Source organism: Acanthaster planci, linkage group LG03 (assembly GCF_054643075.1).
Source record: "Acanthaster planci isolate LZ-2023a linkage group LG03, COTS_SCS, whole genome shotgun sequence".
NCBI classification, from domain to species: Eukaryota; Metazoa; Echinodermata; class Asteroidea; order Valvatida; family Acanthasteridae; genus Acanthaster; species Acanthaster planci.
The window spans coordinates 23,856,858-23,879,742 of record NC_141779.1 but is presented as its reverse complement, the minus strand read 5'-3'; the positions used below and the strand labels follow the sequence as shown (position 1 = coordinate 23,879,742).

The 22,885-nt window shown below is 39.7% G+C and overlaps 3 protein-coding genes and 1 non-coding gene across 6 annotated transcripts; 3 read left to right on the top strand and 1 right to left on the bottom strand.

Moving 5' to 3' along the window:
* Positions 1–877: 877 nt before the first annotated feature.
* On the top strand, positions 878–959 carry Trnal-aag (transfer RNA leucine (anticodon AAG)). Its single transcript has one exon. It is a non-coding gene; the product is annotated as a tRNA-Leu (tRNA).
* A 934-nt stretch (positions 960–1,893) lies between these two features.
* Positions 1,894–14,635, top strand: LOC110991165 (actin-related protein 3). Its single transcript, XM_022256382.2, has 12 exons — positions 1,894–2,070; positions 3,385–3,440; positions 4,852–4,976; positions 5,789–5,899; positions 6,224–6,319; positions 7,438–7,545; positions 8,014–8,157; positions 8,790–8,963; positions 9,951–10,043; positions 12,109–12,234; positions 12,374–12,457; positions 12,807–14,635. The coding sequence occupies exons 1-12, from the start codon at positions 2,027–2,029 to the stop codon at positions 12,900–12,902; spliced, it is 1,257 nt and encodes a 418-aa protein (XP_022112074.1). The 5' UTR covers positions 1,894–2,026; the 3' UTR covers positions 12,903–14,635.
* LOC110991166 (uncharacterized) lies at positions 13,539–18,641 on the bottom strand. Of its 2 annotated transcripts, none has more exons than XM_022256383.2 (7): positions 18,452–18,641; positions 17,887–18,085; positions 17,469–17,552; positions 16,733–16,831; positions 15,868–16,317; positions 15,494–15,712; positions 13,539–14,768 (listed from the first exon to the last, which is right to left on the bottom strand). In XM_022256383.2, exons 2-7 carry the CDS (start codon positions 18,081–18,083, stop codon positions 14,738–14,740), a joined length of 1,080 nt encoding a protein of 359 aa, XP_022112075.2. In that variant the 5' UTR covers positions 18,084–18,085; positions 18,452–18,641; the 3' UTR covers positions 13,539–14,737. The 2 variants fall into 2 exon arrangements, with proteins under 2 accessions (XP_022112075.2, XP_022112076.2); XM_022256384.2 differs by having other exon boundaries at positions 18,530–18,641.
* A 774-nt stretch (positions 18,642–19,415) lies between these two features.
* Positions 19,416–22,747, top strand: LOC110989411 (SOSS complex subunit B2-like). 2 transcript variants are annotated; one of them, XM_022253786.2, is made up of 6 exons: positions 19,416–19,886; positions 20,337–20,475; positions 20,666–20,737; positions 20,843–20,915; positions 21,032–21,104; positions 21,613–22,747. In XM_022253786.2, exons 1-6 carry the CDS (start codon positions 19,799–19,801, stop codon positions 21,816–21,818), a joined length of 651 nt encoding a protein of 216 aa, XP_022109478.1. In that variant the 5' UTR covers positions 19,416–19,798; the 3' UTR covers positions 21,819–22,747. The 2 variants fall into 2 exon arrangements, with proteins under 2 accessions (XP_022109478.1, XP_086990419.1); XM_087134293.1 differs by lacking the exon at positions 19,416–19,886 and adding an exon at positions 19,893–20,023.
* Positions 22,748–22,885: the final 138 nt, after the last annotated feature.

The window sequence follows — 22,885 nt, the reverse complement described above, 5'->3', positions numbered from 1 at the left end:
ATTGTGAACTCAACTTTTTAAGCTGATTAATAAGTGTCTGTTTTAAAAACGGCAGTAAGTTAGTTTGGTCACTCATTTAAAGCTGCGCTCACTTTGTGCTCAAAAAAACGATTCTCACACTTCCGTAGGCCGCATGCCTCAATATATGAAAGGAATTTTATTAAGTACATTTTTCCTAAGAGTGTATAAAATTAAAATCATTTTATTGATGATTTTTTTCAGAGTTGGCTCATCGAAACAAACAAAACCTATTGCATATCATGGAGGAATTCTCAAAGTTTTACACACTGAACAAATCACGATTGAAGCGACCCAAAGTGAAAATATTGCCAAAGCGAGACCGTAGACAATAGGTGTAAAAAATGAATTAAAAACAAACACACACAAAAACAGGTTAACATTGTCACTTTCGAGTGGGGTAGTTAATAAGAAAATGCTCAGTTATTTCCGGAAATGATATTCTTGCATTTTCGGTTTATTTTTGGCTTGTTTTCGGGAGGGAGGCCGAGGGCTTAGCCATCATCCCATGAGAAAAAAGGTTATGTTGACCAGAAATGCACAGCATACAGCACTGCGCATTACCCCCCTGAAACGCCGCCATTGTTCGGCCGCGCATTTTGTGCATAGGCAATGCGCGATGACCTATTCTGGACCAGTCTATATAATGGAGATCAATGGTCTGTGCTATGCGGTGAGTACCAAAAAACAAACAAACAAACTAACTAACTAACAAACTAACTAAATAACTAACAAAACACGCCCTCTTTTGTTCCGCTCGGGGCGGATTGTGAAACGCCCGTATTGAACAGTGGCGTCTGCACGTGAAACCTGGTCTGTGACAATTAGGCAACAGCCATATCCAACTTTTTATCAAGTTGGTAGCGTGGCCGAGCGGTCTAAGGCGCTGGTTTAAGGCACCAGTCATTTCGATGGCGTGGGTTCGAATCCCACCGCTGCCAAGGTTTTATTTTCCTGAAATGGACCTTATTCACAAGAAAGCTATTTGGGTATGTGCCCGGAATCTATCTATGGGGGTGGTGCCAAACTATTTTGGGTCCCATGACTCACTCCATTTTTTATGTAGCTTCAAACATTTTGACATAATTAATCACAAATTTAAATTATTCATTATCATAAATGATATTTATTTATGATGAACATGAACTATTGCTTTCATTATATAATATTCACAGGTTCTCAAAACGAACAAATTTTCACAGACCTGTATTCAACAAAAGGTCTATCATAAATTCCAATACTTTGGAGCTACATCTAGGCCACTACGCGATAGGATATATCCCACCAGCCAGTTCTTCTTAGACGGCCGGCCTGCCAGGTGGGGGGGGCTCTAGTTAGAGCAGATCATACGAACACACATGGAAAGTGAATTGAACGCACCCTTCCTTTCCTTGTTTATTTTTTGCCGTGCAGAATGTAGCATCATGATCAGGGGCCTACAAGTCAAACTGAATAAATTCATTTGGTGCATTCCCCAGGATAATTTATCTTGGTGTCTTGAGTAACTCCGTTCAGTTGTGTGACTTATGATTCTCCAAGCCTAATCCAGCTTAAATCCCCAAACATACAATCATTACATGGGCTTTTTCTGCGAGACATTTACTTCCGCATGTCCCTCTCACGAATTCACACAACTCCCCTTGCAAACTTAATAGAGCAGTCGAGCGTCTACCAGAGTCATCAAAGGTCGAGTTCGTACCCACAATGCAATTGAAATACACGTTTGCTTTCAAGATCAGATAAATTAAACCATTTTCAATCTGTACATTATAAATATGAATCATTATTCTAAAATAATTTTAGTCAAAAAGTTAGATTTAATTACAATATAATTGAATTTTATTTTCTTTTAGTTGCAGAGTTTGTAGAACTGTGGACTATGGTAATGATCGGCCATGTTAACACTACTTCCTTTATCGGGAGTTAGCTGGGAATAGCAACTCTAAGCGATTGATTTTTCACGCTTTTCTCCCGATCGCCAAATTAGTTTTGAGAACTGAGCTTCACAATGGCTGCTAGACTACCTGCATGTGTTATAGACCCTGGGACGGGGTGAGTTGACCAATATTGATGTTAAAACTCAATGCGATCTGGAGACACTGTGCCAGGGCGTTTTCCAGTCATCGTGTATAAAGTTTATGGGGGCGTGCAGTACACGCCTGTGCACTCTGTGAATCGTGTGCAGTTTACTTCCTGTTCGGGAGGGTGTCGCTTCTATTCCTTTTTATGGAAATGATGCACAAAAATTTGACTATTTCTCATGTTATTCAACCTTTGTGCTGATCAGTGATTGCAACTATTTGGATTAAATATTGTATAAAAGTCATTTCTATTCACAGTGACCATGTAGCCCCACTAGTGTGGCACGCACTCTCACTCCCGATCCATCCTTAGCCACACATCCGTATACGCAATTTCGTGTTGACGTATTGAACATTTTTGGTGCACCCACTTATCATCGTGGGCGCAATTTCTTTTGCACACGAAAATGATTCTTGACCTTTCCGCTTTCTAAAAACCATTTATTGAATTATTTCACTCACGTTATTCAGGTATTTTCCAGTCTTTTTGCCTTTATCCATTCAATCTCACAGGCTCACTCTCACAGTCGCCATCTTTAAAATAAAGTCGTTGAACGTTATGTCACTTGACCCCTCATCGTCTCGACAGCTGTTCCATGTCAAGACATATGTAATACACGGACTGGTCGATAAGATACTACATGTACCAAGGGCTCTTCCGAAACTTTGGCAGCAGTTTAGATGTCTTGACAAATCATGGCATATTATTGGCTGGCTTGCAATGTCATGCTGGCTGGTGGGCACTATGCTATTCAATCCCAACTGAAACCGATTGCATGTGCAGTAACATAAGGAGTCTGGATTTTATGGAGTCAAATTTTCAAGGGGCACCTACCTATCAGGGAGCTTGAGGATAGTCTGATGCCCTGACATCTACAGTTATCTTGCAATGTACTGTGCGCTACAGCCCAGTCTAATGTGTGCAGGGCAAGCATAGTTATTCACTAACGATGTGTGGTGTGCACCAACATGCCTTGCGTACCTTGGCTGTTAGATTCTGTAATCCAACGTAACACAACTGATCCTAAGAATGGTTTCAACATCATCATCTTTGAAGAGTTCCAGAAAGCAACCTTTCAAAACCCAGCTGGGAGCAAAATAGCACATTCTGACAGCGTCATGCAGAAAAATACTGCTTTCTCTAGCAGAATACTGATTTTCCGCCTTCAGAATACTGAAAGCTGAGTTAAAGGTTTGCCTCTCTGTTTGAAATGCAAATAAATATTCTACAACCTAATTATGGAATAGTATGTTGCTTATCAGAAATTTCTTACTGTAAACACAGGTATACAAAGATGGGCTTTGCTGGGAATACTGAGCCACAGTTTATTATTCCGTCAGGTAGGTATCCAGTTTTCATGCTCTTATTCAGTTTAAAAAATGTTTGCTTCTGTTTTTTTAAGGAACCAGCTTATTTTCTGAACAGTAATGTTGTTTAGCTAAATGTACATGAACTAGATTTAGATGAAAGCCACCTGAGAAAACTAGGGATGCGAATTGTAGATTGAACAAAAAATCACTGAAAGCAGCATCTACTTAAAGACTTTCATTGTTTTCATGTAAATTTAGTAATCACTGAAGACCAGAATGGTAATGACTCTAGTCAATGACTCAACTCAAGTCTGAATTGAGTCACAGTTTTGGTAACTCAACTCGATTGCCAGTGGATAAATGACTTGACTCAAGTTACTGTGAACAGATGACTCAGCTTGACTTTAGTCCCTCATCAGAAGACCTGACTCAAGTGAAAGTTAATAAGACTCAAGTCTGAATTGAGTCACAGTTTTGGTAACTCAACTCGATTGCCAGTGGATAAATGACTTGACTCAAGTTACTGTGAACAGATGACTCAGCTTGACTTTAGTCCCTCATCAGAAGACCTGACTCAAGTGAAAGTTAATAAGACTCAAGTCTGAATTGAGTCACAGTTTTGGTAACTCAACTCGATTGCCAGTGGATAAATGACTTGACTCAAGTTACTGTGAACAGATGACTCAGCTTGACTTTAGTCCCTCATCAGAAGACCTGACTCAAGTGAAAGTTAATAAGACTCAAGTCCAAAACATAAAAGCAAATGTCTTTGCAAAATTCAGTTATTTGGAGTGATTTACAGAGCTGGTTTATAATGTTCATGTTATGTGTTATTGTCAAGAGTAAGTATTGTCAGAGGTAAATTTAAAAAATACAAAAGTGATTTTTCTCTCTTTTTTATTCATAGCTTTGTTTTCAAATATTGGTGACTCAAATTGACTCAAGCTAAATATTTGACTCAACTCCACTTGACTTTTTTGCCTAATGACTCGACTCGACTCACTACGTTGCAAGGACATCTCGAGTCACAAAATTAGTGACTCATTACAACTCTGCTAACAATATGACCAGAATGGTCTGGGTCTTGGAGTGCATGGTTAGGAGTAGTTTGATTTCATCTTTGCTTGTAATAGAAAGTAAGTTGTACTTTATCTCAAATAGGGTACATGTATTTACTCCAATTTCCATAACAACAAAAGATTTAAAAATATTCTGTTGAGGTAAATTTGATTAAGATAAGTAAAGAGCTACACTTATTAAGTCAAGAACTACTAGTAAGCAAGCTTTTTGTAGTCGAATAAAAGTAGCATTACCTATGACATGAAACTCTTAAATACTCTAAATCAATGTAGCTATGCAGACTTACAGTATGCAATTTGTCAGCATCTCTATTTGCAGCTAGTTACTAAATACGAAGCTCATATCGTTCATTTTTTTGTAGCTATTGCCATCAAGGAGACAGCCAAGGTCGGCGAGCAATCACAGCGCAGATTAGCAAGAGGAGTTGACGATCTGGACTTTTTCATTGGTGATGAGGCAGTCGACAAGCCAAATTATGCATGCAAGGTCAGTGATGAAGAGGCAAGCCCCAGCTCAAAGTATGGATAAGATTATCCCTGGACCCACACTGACCCGGCCTCCCCCCAATTTCATAAGTGTTTCCATTGGAACCGTTGTTGCGCTTTTTTCTTTGCTGGAACTTTGAAATGTCAAGTTTGTAGGTAATGTTTCTCCCATGAAGGGCATGAAAATATTGCTAATGCACACATCACATCGTGCTCTTTTGTACAATTTCTAAACCGTTCAATGTTCCTGCTTATAGCAAATAAAGTGTGGCATCAGTGTGTTCAATTTGCTTTGACGTTCAATCATATGTTATTACCATGATGTAATATGATAGTTGTTGACTGATGCAGTGTGTGTCATGGATGTTTTTACGCCCTTCAGACCCAGGGCCCCCTCAGCTTTGCTTAGGGTGCTGTGCATTCCCCAAGTACCCCCACAAGCAGAGTTCTTGCTGAAGTACAAGTGACCAGTGACTGAGGGATATTTGTGGGATGTTGGTGGCATTGCTACAAAGGTTAAAATGATTGAATTTTGATGCAGTTGCTGGCCTAACATTTCATGATAAGGCCAGTGCATGCATGATTGCCACACCTAACAATTAAATTTTGCAATTTAATACATGAACTCTCCTTGATGACTATTAACTGTCTCAAAGGCTTCAACGTTCAGTGTCCATCGATGTCCAGTGTCCTTTAGTGTCCAGCGTTCACCATTGTGCAACTGACTATAAACCACCTTGCACAGAGGCACTTTTGCTCTGGTATGAAGTGTCACTTTGACCAATCTCCTTTCTTTGTCCCCTTTTATTTTAGTACCCTGTGCGTCATGGTATTGTCGAGGATTGGGATCTCATGGAAAGATTTCTCGAACAAACCATCTTCAAGTATCTCAGGGCTGAACCTGAAGATCACTACTTTCTTATGGTAAATCAACTGAATCATTGACATACGCTTAAACAAACCAAGATGTAGATACTGTCTTACAAAAGAGTTTTAATGATTTTTTCGTTATCACAACTGATTTCATTTTACTCTTGCTTCTCCAAACAATTCCTTGGCAAATTATTTGTTGATGGTATTCTTTACATTTGCCACACGAAGACTGAAACATACTCATTTTTGCATTTGGAATATGTCCTCTGCCGAACAGTGCAAGAAATGTTCTACCAAAGTAAATGCATTCTGTTCCGCTGTTGAGCGTTGCTCCCTTGGAAACCACAATATGTTTTCCATCTTTTTTTCTCACAGACGGAACCCCCACTGAATACTCCAGAGAACCGTGAATACACCGCAGAAATCATGTTTGAAACTTTCAATGTTCCAGGATTATATATCGCCGTACAGGTAATGCAAATGTAGAGAAGTCAGAGAAATTGGATTGTACAACTTCCATCTATTTCATTCTTGTAGCAAGAGACGACAGAGAATTTGTGTTATTTTTTGCACTGCTGTGCACTGCTCAGGATATCCTGAATTATGTCACACATACCTCCTACTAAGCACATCCTTGGGAGTGTGGATTGTCTATGTGCCACGTAGAAGTCACATATAGTACCTGTTGATGTGAATTGTGTAGGTTTCTGAAGAAGCCAGGGCCTAAATTCATAGCACTGTTCAGCACCTGATTTTATGCAAACACAGGTTCCATGTATTTTAAGGAAATTGTAAGCAGTAAGCACGGTAAAAGGCATGCTTACATTGGAGGAAAAATTTGTTTAACATTTTTACAAAGCAGTGGAAATCTCTGTGCACGCTAAACTGTAAGCACAACCAGGCCAAGCACCAGCAAGAAGTAGTGCTTATGGTTAGCAAATTTATCTGCTATGGCACGACGTTTCTGCTAACTGTTAAGCAGCTCCATGAAATTGGGCCCAGATAGTGTGATCCGAGTACTTGGGCTTGTGATTATCAGTAGAAATTTGACATTTGGAAAAAGTGTCTCAACTACTTGCAAAAGAATTCATAATTGAATCTGAATTCTTTGGAAAACATGTCCACGTTTTGCATTCATGCAGTGTTGTGTCTAAGCGTCTTCCTTCTCACTGAAAACACTCATCCAACATAGATGGGCCTTGGTATGAACATTTGATTCCAAGTGATTTGATTCCAATCTCCTTATATTTTTATATAACAATGAACTGCAATAGAGCAGCGTGGTCATAAAGTCCATTACAAATCCCTGCAAGTCCATCACAAGTCATTCAGTCTTCAGCCATGGTACAAACTGTTCAAGTGAATGGTGACAAAAGCATTCCTTTATCATTGTTCAACCCACGACTGGTCTTGAGAAAGGACTTTTGACTGGACTTGTGAAGGGACTTATAAAAGGATGTGATTGATTGGACTTCAACACTGCAGCATTGGTTCCAAGCCACATTATACAAAGCCATTCACCAATTTTCCTGAGAGGCATATTTACACCCAGAGTGCATCAGCTAACTGATACTTTGTCTCTCATGCAGGCCGTGTTAGCTCTGGCCGCATCCTGGACATCACGGCAGGTTGGGGAGCGTACCTTGACGGGCACTGTCATCGACAGCGGAGACGGAGTCACCCACGTCATCCCTGTGGTATGTCAGAGGAGGAAATAAGTCCATAACGAAGCTTCCTGATTGTCGCAGATGCTGTTTCATTTTGCAATGCAGAAAAAGCTGATGTTGGAGACATGAATCTTTCTTCGTGTCATGACATAAAAGCAGTCCCATTTGTGTATGGAAACAGATAATTATTTGTTTATATAGTTTATTGCCGAAGAGTATACATTTTGCCATTTGCAGTGAGGATTCAGTAATTTCTGACCTTTTTGAACATGTGCAATTCAGGCTTTTTTATGTATAAGTCATGATCTTGAGGGCTTTTGAATAAATTTGTGAATGTGGTAATAAGCGTAGATACACCTGATGATCAGCTGAAGGACTGTATATGTAAGAGGTTGACCATAAAGTTGGCAGGTGGCCTGTACAGAGATGAAATCCATCGAAGTCCATCCATGGTTATTTGTTGATGCAGACTATTTCTCATCTTGAACCTCCTGACAGGCCGAAGGTTACGTTATCGGCAGTTGTATCAAGCACATTCCCATTGCTGGTAGGGACATCACATTCTTTATACAGCAGCTGCTCCGTGAGCGAGAGACTGGTATCCCACCAGAACAATCTCTAGAGACGGCTAAAGCAATCAAGGTAACTCTGGGCCTCTTAAACCGTTAACCCCAAGCTAACGAACCTAGTTGAGGTTAGCTTTTTTTCAAAGGTGGTACTCATATTACTTTTGTAATCAAAGCACACATTGATAATTCAGACTGATGGAGGGTAAGCTAAATGTGTACTGTGTAAACTTATCCAGTTCATTAGTGTGACATCACTTCAGTTTAAACCACGCCCACTGCACATGCACTGCACATACAGTTACGTGCATTAATTGCCGTTTCCACGGAACTGTTAGTTATTGTGCAACTTCGGTGTTCGTTCAATGGGAGCCTGCAAATTGTGGCGCGTCTGCCTTTGGGATGAAGTCATTTACAAACCAAATAGGAGATCCATGTAGTGTATTGAGTATGTCACAAACCCACATAAAATGACGCCCTGTCTGGTAAACCAACCATACATACTCATTCACGTGTGAGCCCTCTGCATTAAACAGTTTCACTCCTTCCAAGACTGTTTAAAAAGTAGTAAAAAATCAGAAAAATGTCAAATCCCTTTGTTCTTTTAACTCACAGGCTTGGTTGCAAGGTACACTTTTTTCAAATCAGACCAGAATACAAAGTTTTGTTGCATATTAACTGAGTAATGTACTTGTCCTCTTTGCGCAGGAACGATGGGGCTACATCTGCCCAGACATAGTTAAGGAGTTCAACAAGTATGACAACGACCCGGGCAAGTGGATGAAGAAATACGACGGGGTCAATGCCATCACCAAGAAGCCTTTCTCTGTGGATGTCGGATACGAACGTTTCCTGGGACCAGAGATATTTTTCCATCCAGAGGTTGGTTCAAATTTATATGCAGCTCAGTTACGACAGCCTCAGAGGGGATGTTATCTGAAAGATTAGTTCTGACCAGGGACATCTGACCCCAGTCATCGTGTACAAGCAAAAATGAGGCCTGTTTCCAAGTCTCCCTTTTGAATTGTAATGCTTCTACACGGAACCAGACGCAGTACAGACGCACCAAACAGGACTACACGATTTTATCATTCTTAGTGTAGAGGAAACGGACATCCATTTTGTAGTGGCATGTCCAGTCTAGGTATTGTTCAGATATCTATGGTCTCAATAAAGTGCGTGTGGACTGCAGTAAAGGAAATGGAATGGACTTTGTGCATAAGTGCGCCCTCACTGGTGCAAAGAGAGATACTGCGCAGACATTTTAATGAAAATTATGACACACATCACAAAAGTTACGCACTGCATAAGTCCATGCTTGCACAACAGATTTTGGTTTAACTTTATATGCAGTCATTTTCAGAAGCATAAGTTTCTGACTAGATCAGAAATGTACGTAATGAGACACAACAAGAAGGCCTGGTTCCTCAGTGAAACAGATTGAGCATTGGGCCTAGTATGAAGACTGAGACAGACTCGGGATACGTGTAGCTTACAACACAACCTTGATTTACTGTTGACTCACAACTGTCATAGGCAAAAGCCAGAGAGACAAATCTCCCCATTACATGAAATATCAAAGTAGTGAGCCTCATCAATAAGTAGAGTTTTCCTACACATGCATGTATTGTACATACACAGACTGTACATGTGTGTCGTTGCAGTCATTTTGCGCAGCTTGTGTGGAATTACATAAGGTTTATCATATTACCTGTAGCGATTACATTTACATTCCGCTTGTTAACCTCAAATGTTATGCACCCTCAAATGTTATGTGGCTGGGGCCACCAGAGGACAGTATCATTACACCAATTTCACTACATCATGGAAAAGAAATGTTTTTCATGCTATTTAACTTCTTTCTAACAGTTCAGCAACCCTGACTTCACAACCCCAATCTCTGAGACAGTGGACATGGTCATCCAGAATTGCCCTATTGACGTCAGGAGACCTTTGTACAAGGTCAGTGAAAAATGTTTTTGAGAAATGTGTTTAGTATTCCTATATGAACTTTACTGAATAAGGAATTTCCTGGCAAACATCTGTCTTGTTCTGGGGTAAAATGACATTAGTTCCTGTGTGTACATTGACGACAAGACTCTTCTACTTCAGAAATCAATTTTACGTTTTTGCACCCAGACATACATGTTCTATTAAAAGAAATTTGCCCCATGATCACTAGCTGGGAAATGTCATCACAAACAGTCTTCATGATGAAGCTCGTTACTTTACAACTTACACTTCTTTTTTGGGGGAGGGCGAATGTACTTTCAAGGGTAGATTTCTGCAGGAAATATCTGCAATCCTTACGTACATTCTCCAAAAGCCTCCAAGGGAATATGGAGGATGTTGGAGGATTGAGGCTGCATGGCAAAAATATATGGCTGATCCATTGGTGTCGTGGTCTTGGGCTGAGCTCGTGTTGTTTATAAATGCTCTGCCATGCTAAAATTCAGGCCAGGATTATACATGAATCATCCACACTGCTCCAGGATACCATTTGCACTGTCATGACATAATGTCAGGAACTGCCAGAGGATTTTGAAGGGTTTAAGGCAGTGGTCACTCCTTCAAGGAACATGTTCAAGAAGTAAAAGAGGATTTCGGAAGATTGAGGTTGCATCCTAGCACAAAAAGCAATGGAATTAGGGTTAAAGTTTACACAGAAATAGTCCTGTGTCTCCTGATCAGCTGGGAACCAGTGAGAAGCAGTGTACCAGGGCTTGCAAAATTTTTAAAAATGTAGTTGCCCTTCGGGCAGGGGAGTCTAAAATCTGGGTGCCGGAACTTCATTTTCAGTTGCCTGACAAGGCAGTTTTAGCCACACGTGGTCTCCAAGCTTTCAGTAATTACAGTCATTTTCCTAGTTCCCGATCGCTTGAAACGAATAGGCCTATACCACCTTTTTGCTATTGCTTTGCAGCATTACACGCTAAGACGACTTCTTTTTTGAAAGGTAAAATGAAAGTCTTGCAGTACAAATTTTACTCCCAGAAAATTTCAAGAAAAGGAATTCTGGCTAAATTTCCAATTCGCGCTTCGACGTTTGTTGATGGTTTGTCAAAAATCCCGGGAGCACAAACAAATCAACACCGGAAAAAATTACAGGTCGGTAGGTCACTCACTATGCAAGATTCCATGAACGTTTTTCCTAGTTTCAGATCGCGCATGCAAGTACATGTGCAAACGTCATACACGTGCATAACAGATTTGTACGTGACGTAATGGGTTCGTCAACTTTGCGGCGTGGGGGGATTTGTGGTCAACGGCTCGCTGAGCAGCAAAGTCAAGTCCAAAGTCATGCAGGCTATCCATGTTGGTGCACTGAAACTCTAATATATAAACTAATCCCCTTTAAAATAAGACTTGCTTTACTAGAAAATGTGCTTGTTACAATGGTTTTGGCAGAGAAATGGGTTTACGCTTGACTACTTTTTATGTGTAAAGAAATTTTTGAAGCAATCCAGAACTGGCTTAACCGATCCAGAAGTGGGAAAAGTGTCGTCGTCACTGTTGTCGATCTCGTAAGACAAATTAAAAGCTCAAAAATTTGAAAATCTACGTGGAGGCCTACAACGTAGATCTCTGACCCCATTTCATTGGAATTTGATGATAATATGACTATAGTCTTAGCAATCCGGAACAGGGAAAAGGACTGAATACAGACACGGCTGCGTTGTTCATGCCAACAATTCGACTGTACATACCACGGTTCACCTACCCGAACATGTAGAGTCGTGCAACATCAAGGCAGTCTTTTTTTGCAATTTTTTTTCGGTGCACGGTGCTGAAATGTCCAAAACGCCGGGCAAAAAATGTGTTGCCGAAAACAGGTGCTTGCCCATCGAGCTGGCAGGCTGGAACATTTGGTTGCCGGACAAAATATTTCGGTTGTCCGGGACGTCAGACTACCGATTCTGTGAGCCCTGGTGTACTCTATAGAGCAATTTGCTGCTTTTTTGTGTAACAGCTTCACAAATGAAACCAGGACGAAAGATTCATTCTTTTGTCTGATCCCTTCCTCTAGAATATTGTTCTGTCTGGAGGTTCCACAATGTTCCGAGACTTTGGACGCAGGCTACAGAGGGATGTGAAGCGAACCGTTGATGCCCGTCTGAAACTCAGTGAGGAGCTCAGTGGTGGAAGGATTAAGGTTTGTTCACTTCTGAACAACTCGCCAGCGGTATTCTTCCACAACAAATTTGTTGCACAAGTTTCACCCTGAAACTTTCTGTACAATTCCAGATATCTCGAGTAGTCTTTTGTCAGCCGCCTTGTTCTTGTTTCCACAGCCAAAACCCATTGAGACGCAGGTTATCAGCCACCACATGCAGCGCTACGCCGTCTGGTTTGGAGGTAGTATGCTAGCATCAACGGTAAGTTGCACATTATGTGACCCAGTCAAAATTGTCCCATGTGAAGGGTTCAAGAGATCTCATCACACATTCCCAAGTTCTTGGACTTGGTTCTTTTCAGAACTGGTTTATTTTTCCCCAATCCTTCCCTTCAAATTTTATGAGTTGATGAAGTCTAAATCTGGCGTTAGCAGTGTGTACAAACACCCAATTCAAAGCCTCTCTTTCTTTGAAAATGAAACTCAGTTAATATGCTGACTCGCACAAATCACATATATTTTGGGTAGGATATTTCATGGGTAGGATAAAAGTTCAAGAGTGTTTCAATGGAAAGCTTCTAATCTGACAGTCTGTAATTTTTTTGTTACAGCCTGAATTCTACCAAGTATGCCACACAAAGTCCGATTACGACGAGCATGGACCTAGCATTTGCCGACATAACCCTGTCTTTGGCGTGATGTCGTAGATAGGCGACTACCAAATGGTGATAAAGTGTTTTTTGTCTCTCCTTGGGTGGGTGGTACCAGAAAATCCTTTTACAGATAAACACTGTGAAACATATATATGCAGCATAGCCAGTATGAGCCAACTGCATTCCAGACCATTTTCGTTGGGTGACAGGACAGTTTTTTCGCTGCCTTTCTCAAGCCTTTGATTTATTTTCAAGAATAGTTAAATGGCAGGAAGTAGCTTGAAAGTGTTCGAATAGTTGTGAAGTTGGTTTCTAAAGAGTTCCATATCTAAAAGAAGAAAATCTCTCTGGGGGTCTATTTACAAAATTGCCTAGTTACATGTACATTGCTTAGTTTCCTGAGGCATTTCAGAGAAGGAAGAGCATGGTTATGCGTTCATGGTACCACCTACACCATAGCAAACGTTTATATTTTGAGCAAATTATTTCAATGCCTTTCTTGAAAGTAAGTGTAGATTTAGCAAATACCTAATCCCCGTTAAAAATAACATCCTGAGATGTGCAGTTTATGATACGCTTAAATAAAACTTTATAAGAATGAAGCATTTTTTTGTAAAATGAACAAAATGCCTTTGACTAGTGAACTAAACTGTAGAAGTCAAAGCAGTGAAGGGGCACGTATGCACATGATTAGAAATCCACACTGCGTTTACTTTTTTATTCAATTATTTCGGAAGTTTAAAGATTTCATGCATCGTGTGAAGGGCTGGTTTTGGCATACAAATTACAGTTCATGTGCACAGGACAGTACAGTTAAGAGTGGAAACAGGAATTGAATATTTGCATATTCCAACTGTAAATTCCTCTCATGAATATTAATACACTTTACTATTCATGGCAGGTTGACTGAAGGTTAAAGGTCATGCAAAAGTTCAAGATTGAAATTGTTTATTGCGTTTTGGTTGACTATGTTACCAAATTACTAATCCAGAAGCATTAAACCAAAGCTTGGGATGTTTTTAGGGATGTTTTCTAAACAGCAACATTTTCTCTGTTCAGAAATAAAAACCTAAGTTTAGGACAGAATAATGGAATCATCTTTCTGATGCAAAGATGTCAGTTTTTTCCTTTTTGCCATAATGGATTATGAGTATCTAAAGCTATGAAAATAACAGAGATGTTTGCAAGAGCTCAGCTTTAACACCTAGTTTTGACAGTGACTGTACCAATGGAACTTTTTATTTTTGTCTTCATTTAAAAAGGCTTCTTAGAGAGCCCATAGGGTATTTTTGTTAAAGTTAGATTCTGCTTGGGGAATATATCTTGAACGTTTAGTAGTTGTATTATCATGTAAGCTTTTTCCCCTTGTTGAATTTTTTTAGTCTGATACCCTGTGTCTTTGGAAGTGGTGTACTTTCCAGTACCGATAGCCTCTTCACTGGTTTTACAATGATACCAGATGAACGAGAACCAGTCATCAATGAACCAATCACTGGTGGTCTTTCTGAAGAGCTATAAAAAGTCTCTGAAGCAAGGATTGTGCCCCGTCTTGCAGTTTTTAAATTTCCCAGCGTTTTACATGATCCATGCAACTTTCGTTTCCATACGTATTTAAGAGTGTTACCAAACAATCAATGATAATACCGATTAAGCAGATTTTTGTAAAATGTATGTGAAAATATAAATATTTCAATGCATTGATTTTGAAAACATGATTAGTGGGAAGGTTTTCTCTTGGGGAGTACTTACAGCTGTATAAAATGAAATAAAACATTTAACAAGAAAAATTATTGCCATTCTTTGCATGGTTATTGTGATTCTTTTTTTTTTATACCTTGGGGGGTTTTCTCCTAAGGAAGCCATCCGTAAAAACCATTGAGACACTTGTTTCACCAGTCGCTGTCACTTGTTAGGTCCTCACTGGAATTGAAACAGTCATTTAATACTTTTGGGAATTTAGTCCATGAGTCACGATCAGTCTTGATTTGAAGACCAAGCTTTTAAAAGCATGACTATTGACTTTCAACGCAGAATTGAAGACTTGTATATTAAGGTCGACGCATTTATGTCTGTTAACTTCCTACCGCACGACACGATTTTGAGGTTTCTCTGCAATAATGTCTGACGGTAAAAGAAGTACGGTTCTTGCAGCCTTGCACCAAATAGGCCGTTATACAAGACAAACAACTTCGACGCCGACAGTGGTGTAAATTTGTGCCGGAAATTGGGGTGGGTTGGGGTATGACTTACCCGGTCATGAAAATTTGAAAAGCGGGCGGGGGGGGGGTGACATTATATGACTCTACATAGAGGTCGATGTTCATGATATTGATGTGCATCTGTAATACGTATTCAGAATGACATGGCTTTGTTTCCCCTTTTTGAGTGATATTTCATTGAACGCATTAGTCTTTAGAAAAATTCTTCACAATCCGCTTTAAGTATTTGCTCACCACAAAAAAAAGTGATGGGGAGGGTATATACCCCCGGCCCCATCCTCTAATGGGATTCACATCCATAGACGACGAAGGAAAAAATAGGAGAAAAACCGGGAAACAAAGCAAAGGCGCGGTTAGCTGCTTGTATTAAAGTATTCTCGGTAAATAAGATACTCATTAGATGCAATTGGCAAAATTGTTTCAAACCTTGAACTGGACATGAGAACCATCGTCCTGAAAGGATCCAGCTGGGCTTGAACTTCTGGCGTGCATGATTTTCGTCGGTTGTCGGAGAAAGTGGACAGCTTCGGTCTGCTCGGCAATTTAGGCGATGCAGCAATCGGGGTAAGCGCCATGTCCCTCTCAGTCGTCGGGATGTGAGGAGTGGTCTTGGTCACCGTCAAGGAATTCCGTTCCTGCGGGATTCTTTCAGATCGAATCGACAGGTCAAAGTAAAATTGTTGGACTTACTTAAATACTTCGCAACTCAAACTTAATGAAGCCGCGCCTTGAACTTCAAAAGCTAGGAAACTTTCTACCCAAGGTAATTCAGTCAAGACGGGTGATAAAAGAAAATCAACCTGTCTTTAGTCGATCCTCCAACATCACGAATCCCCGCCCTCTGTCTACACAGTCGACAGGATATATTCCTGGGAAGACTTCCAACCAACAGGAAAGAGCCTGATCCGCATTCTTCGCAAATGCTCCTGCGCAATTGGTTGTCAGGCCTGTCAATCATTGGCGACGTGTCTGAGATGGAGGCGCGCACTCTCTGCGGTCGTGTCGGCTTCTTTAGCGTGGTGAAGGAGTCCACCAAGGCGTCTTTATTACCCGTCAACAGATGACGTTGTTTCCAAAGACCGCTGAGGATGGCAGGTGCACTGGATGTTGTCTTGGGTAAGCTCTGAACTTGCGCTTGAGGAATTGTTGCTGCTTTGTTTTCGGTTTCTCTGGCAACAACGCTTTTGAGTGGTTGCCTTTCATTTAGCTCTTCTGCAGCTGGGTGGGTGACTTGCACAATTCTTATATACCTGAAAACGGATATACGACTTACTCTCCTCATCTTAAATGTAAAACTATATTTAAAAAATATCATGAGAGCGAATAGAGCAGTAATTAGATATAAAACACGTTTTCGTCAACTGTTAAGACAGTTTTCCAAGGTGGTCTAAGTGACGCTGTTAGGCATAAGAGGGAAAGAATCAGATAAACATAAACTATAATTTATACATAAATAAAATTTTAGCTGTCGTGCTTCGTTTCGAGGAGAAGAATAGCCCTAGTAAGGAAATCTTCGAATGTTCGCCGTCATATTAGGTGCATTATTATCAGGTATTACTTTGAAAACAATTGCACATCTTCGTATCCCAATAATGCCCACCGCAGGTAATTTTGCGATCAGTGCTGACGCTTGTCCAAGATACAAAAAGAGATAGCATTTGATACCCTGGGGCAATGGGTGGATGGGATGATGATCCGGTTGTAGGCCTGTCTCCTTCGATGTAAGGTATTTGGCAGGGAAGACTTGTGATGCACGGTGCTGAGCTAGTGGTGAAAACACATGTAAAGATAAGTTAATAAGGTATAAATGTACTAACAAAAGCTAACGCCATCTCCATTATCTTATCAATTCGATCACTATCATCTATTCACTATGATCGACAGAATCACAGGAGCGTAGCAACCGGGGTGGAGTGCGCCCCCCCTTCCGCACTAATTTTAATGCCAGTCGGCACATGCAGCTTCGGTCGGCAAATGAATCCAAAATTTGTACATAAACGATATATACACCTACGTTGGCTCTCGGTATTTCCCCTAAAGTATGAATTGTAGCGTACCGCGGATTTCCATTTTCCGCTCTGAGTGAATTTTACACTACATGTGGTTGGCGAACAAGTTACAAGTCGGCAAAGTGACTCTTGCAGTCTGGCACCCCCCCGAAAATGCCTTCGCTACGCCCCCGCAGCGTCATCTTCATCACCACCATCAGTGCAATCAACACTAGTGTCATCACCATACCAAAGAGTATCTAAATCATGAATACTTGGTAATGAGTTCAATTAACGTCTGCCCTGTCAACATCACGGTTTTCTTCACATTCGTCTATTTTTGTTGCATTCCTCTCTCACTCGATTAAAAAGTATCTAAACAGGTTTAGTCCAGCCGATTTTCATCTACCTACCTGATTTCATGCTGAGCAATTTGCGTGTAGAAAAGGAAATCTTTTGAATCCATGGTAAGTGCCTCCCGTAAACGTCGATGTTGTCTAAGTGGTGCAACAACATCAGAGAACATTGTTTCTGTAAACATGCATTATGCAGGAGCATGGTAGGCCTATTACAAGTGGGAGTTCCACGCGTTTTCTAAACGTAATTATTGTAGGATGCTAACTTTTCACAATTTAAGAAAGGAGGAATCTTGAGGGTAAAAATAGGAAGTCTTTGATTATTTCTAATTTCTTGGAGTACAGGAAAGGAAAGTTTTATAACTAGGCCTAGTAGGACAGCCTCTGTGTTGAACTCTGCGTTGAGTTATTCGACAGAAACAAACTGTAAATTACCTTAACTTGCACCACAAATCATGTTCAGACCAATGTGTACCTTTTTGATTGCCACAAGCCATAGATTACAAAAGCCCCGGACGTAACAGCAGCAAGTGACATGATGAAAACAAAGACTATGCCAACATCATTTGTAGATGTTGAAGTCAGTCTTAGGCGCCTATGAAACTCTAAACCATCATGGCTAGAGTTCGTCTGCGTTGGGATGAGATGATGTCGGTAAATATCGTTGTCCATAACTATGTTAAAATGGGAAAAGAAAATGATACATGATAATGATAAATGAATCGCACGTACAGGTTGTGGTATGCCGTACATCGTGCTTTTTATTTTAGAGAAGACATGAATTCGGCTAAAATCATAACTTCACAGAACACTAAACTGAAAAAAATTATGTGCGTCTTAAAAACCCTACAGATTGGAAAACGAAAACCGAGAAGTAGGCAGTCTGCAAATAAAAAGAAAATGATACAGTGTATATGTTAAGTGCAAAATTTAATCAATCAATCATACATTTTCGTTCATTTCCGTGACATGACATGTAGCCTAATGCAATGACATCATAGGTAGCAAAATCGTAGTCCAGAAAAATTAAACAAACCAACCTTATGTGATTAGGCCCCGTCACAATACGAATTGTGGTATTTTACATTCACGTAGAAATGTTTGAAATAAAAACATACCAATCTCAAGCCTCTTGAAAGAATAGCAACACCTTGCAATTTATCTAATAAATGAACGAAACGAAACGAGAACAGTCTTCACTTAGTGCAACGAGTGCGTGTGGAAGCGCTTCGATGGAAAAAAGAATAGACGAAAAATTCTCACACACGCAAACAACGGTGCGCCCTCGCAGGTAGCGTAAAATAAAGGGGCAGATGCGCGTATGAGGAAAAAATCATAGCGTAAACGCCGGATCGTGGGTGCTCAAAATCATTTTTAACTGTAGGATCTATATTTCCTTGCTCCAGTATTTGTGCACTAGCCTTTGATTCTCTCTTCAATTTCGACTTTTTTGAACTTGTGTAGTGTGCTACAGATTATCAGAGTAAAAACTATCCATCGTTCATGTCATCAATTTCTTAATAAAGTGAAGGCAAACGATGTACAAAAAATCTGCCATAATAATGATGCACAGCCTGTTGATGTTTTTGGGTATAATAATAATGACAGGCAAGTGATATTATTTCCGAGAATAGTAGATCAGACATACAGTTAATTTCCTGTATATGGCCATTTTAGGCCCAGTTTTATTTTAGGCTTATAGTTTTAACTTCAACGGAATTTTCCAAACAATGGGGAGTTTCCATAGAGCTATATTGATTTATTTATATATTGCTTTGCGGGATATTACGATTGCGTAACATCAACTACTAAGCTATATTTTCATCTTACTTAATCGGTGCATTATATCTAAAAGCGGTTTCGATGTCAGACGGAGACGAAACCCGATCGAGGAGACGCTTGCCAAAATCGACAAAATTAATGGCCAAGATTTTGAGACACTGCAACTCAAGAGGGCGCTATGTATGATGAATATCGTATAAATTTGCATGCTAATGTATCCGCGCCGCCACTATAGTACAGTATATTCCAGCACAGTGAGGTGAACCAGTGTGATTGGCGACTAGCTGCTCTGTGGCCGTTTTTGAGCAACTTATTTCCTCTTTCCCATTTGATTAAGGGTTTTACCAAATACCCAAAATGTCAGTAGACCCTCTAAGAGAATACTGATATACATTTTGAGTGTATTTCAAAACTCGAATGGGAAAACTCCATCGTGGTCTGTGATCCATCTGCACCTCTGTTTGACAGTGCACGAAAATGGCCGTGTACATGTACAGCTGACAGACAGCTAGCCATTTCCTTGTAATTTCCCCCTTAAATAACTGGTCTGAGAAGCGAACTGCGGAGTCCCTCTTGTTCTAAAGACCCTGTTGAGGTTATCGAGGATGGCGAATGAACCAAAAATCACATCAATCAAAGAACTACGACCGGGAATGAAAAACCTAAACATGGTTTTTATCGTTCTCGAAATAGGTATAGTATTCCATGACGTCACTGGACTGGTATTCCAATGAGACTGCGTCCTCCCTCTGAAAAACTTTCGACTCCGGATCATAGAGCCATGCTTAGTTACAGCTCTATCCTTTTGATGTACAGCAAAAGAAAGAAAAGTGAGAGAACACCATTGTTAATTAAAATGAGACTTATCAACCTGCAGTTACTAAATTATAATATTGGGAATTTTGATTCAGTGGAAATTATTTCGCAGTGGAAGTTGAAACTTTTTCTCAGATGGGAGATAGAAAGTTGGATTGAAATTGGCATCTGCATTAGTAACTGCCTTTGTCACTGATGCAAGTTGCCTTTTTAACTTACAATCATATCCCAACTGCACTGATTCATGTGTTAAAGCTTTTCATGTTTCTGTATGCATCTGTCCTCATTTTAGATATTCATATTTCCTTTTTATTTATGAATTTGCAGGTACATCTTCGAAAACAAAAGATGGCCATGAGATCCGTTCGTGCAAGGTAGCTGATAAAACAGGTTGCATCAATATGTCTGCGTGGGATGAGCTAGGCCGTGTCATCCAAGCAGGTGACATGCTGAAATTAACAAAAGGGTAAAAAGTACTTTCAAATTGTCATCATTCTCAAAGCAAATTAATTCTTGGAAATATAAATTATGACAAATGAAGATGGAATTTGTAAAAAAAATTGTGCAAACTTGAATGTTCCAAGCAGTGAACTTTTTTCCCATTTGTCATTAGTTTCAAATGTTCACTTTATTAATTTTCTGTGTTTGTGTTTTAGATATGCATCCCTTTTCCGAGGTAGTTTAACACTATACACGGGAATTGGAGGAAAACTGCACAAGATAGGGGAGTAAGTATTTTTAATGATTCCATCAAAAAAAAAATTAGTTGAAGGAATTTTTCACATTTTACTCACAAAATTATCATTAACTTGGACTTTTTTCTTTCCCCGTAGCTTTTGTATGGTATTTTCCGAAATTCCCAATATGAGTGAGCCTAACGCTGAGTTTATCGCACAGCAAAAAGTAGTAAGTACCTTTACAATCTTGTTTTCAGAACTTACAAATGCAACTTGTTTTATATTTTCTTTTGAAATGATGAAAAATTGAGGCGAATCTTAGTTTATTAATTTTTGTACTTGAAGAATTTGCAAGAGCAGCGAAGTAATTCTCCAACTGGGCCAGGAGCCAGTGACGGGAGGCCACCAAATAACGGAGGTATACGCATAAAATTCATTGTTCTTCGTTTCATGTAGGAATTTTACATTTAACAAACTTAATTTGCAGATAAACAAAATTGAAAACTTCTCCAAGAAAGTGGGAAAGTGGTTTACCTTTCCATCATGTTTCGATTTTGCTTGTGTTGGTTGTTCATACAATACAAAATATTTTACTTGAGGCCGGTGCGATGAACAAAATTCTGTAGAATGACTTCTTCAACTATTTACTGTTTTCCTAACAAGACTGAGCTTTAAGTTTTCTTTTTGTGCAGTTTATTATGACGAAATGTGTTTTGAAAAGTGTTGGAATTTTTCAAAGTGAAGTAGAATGCAATGTGTTTGGCACAGAAATAAAGTAAATTCAGACTCTTAAAGGTATTATTTTCACCTGTATAATCAACCATCTAACTACAGACATGAAATATCCATTACATGTTTGTTAGATTTTCCAGTGGAGGGTATTTCTTCAGTTATTGTGTATTTTTATATTCATTTTTTTGGGACAGGACCAAGGATGGGGCCCAACGGCAACCCAAACCAGAAAAGTACATTCGAACAGCAGCCGCCAAGACCTCCCACCCCACCGATGGGCGTGAACTTTCCTCAACCCCACCCTAACCGCGGTGGAATGGGCCAGGGAGGTCCAAAGAATGGTATGGGGCCAGGCTTTCCCACTGATCAGAGAGGGGGGAGGGGAAGAAGAGGAAGATAACGATAGGTTCAAGGTGGAAAAATAGCAGGTGGTTTAGCATGAACAAGTACATGCATTTTGTTGAGAGATGGAATGAAATGACCAATTTCTTTTGTGGCTGAAATCAATATTCTAACGTAGCTTTGTGAGATCATTAATAGAAGGAGAAATAAAGTTAAAATGTAGGAAATGGGAAAGTGTCCTGAAGGAATGAGCGTGAACTGATAAACGTTGTCAAAGTTGGCCCTTCAGTATAGGAAATCATGATATTGTGATGAATTACAGTAATTACATTAATTAGAGGACTCGTATTATTCTTTCTTATTCCTAGTTTATGATTCCTATATTTGTTGAATATACAATATTTACTTGTGCACCAGCCTCATTTGAACTCGATGTGTGGACTAGAATGATCATCTGTTGAAAATGAAAAAACTGCTGATTTTGTTTGCTACCAAATCAAATCTACAAAAGCAATCTTGCTGTTTGCAGTGTATTGTTTAAAGTCTAAAATGGCTTTGAGTGGAAATGAATTTCAATGCGAATATACGCTTCAAGCTAAAAACAGTGTAGCTTTATTTGAAAATTCTTTGTTTTTGAGATTAACTGGTACCCTGTTGATATGATATGTATGCCTATGACAGCCAGTGAACTGGCCTGTTGTTTGAATATTGCATAGACAACTTCCTTGTACATGTAACAGTTCGAGATTTCCACCCTAAACCCATGTATGTGCACAAATACACATGCCCCACAGATTTGCTCTGAGCATGTGCATGTTTTAGTGGTTTTCATATTTGTTAATATTTGTACATACATGTACATGCCAGGGATTTCATGGAAAATAAATGTATAATGTTGGTCATTCATCGTATGACAACCACTTTTTGCAGAGATGTTTGAATTTGGGGTGAAATAAAATAAAAACAAACAAACTACTGCCTGGGTAATTATTTATGAAATGGACAAATTTCCTTTTGGGTGTGTGTGCGTGTGTGGTATATATTGGCTATAGATTACTTTTTAAAATACCAAAAATATGTTGGGAATTTGGAATGCATGTTCACAGCATAATTGAACTCTGCATT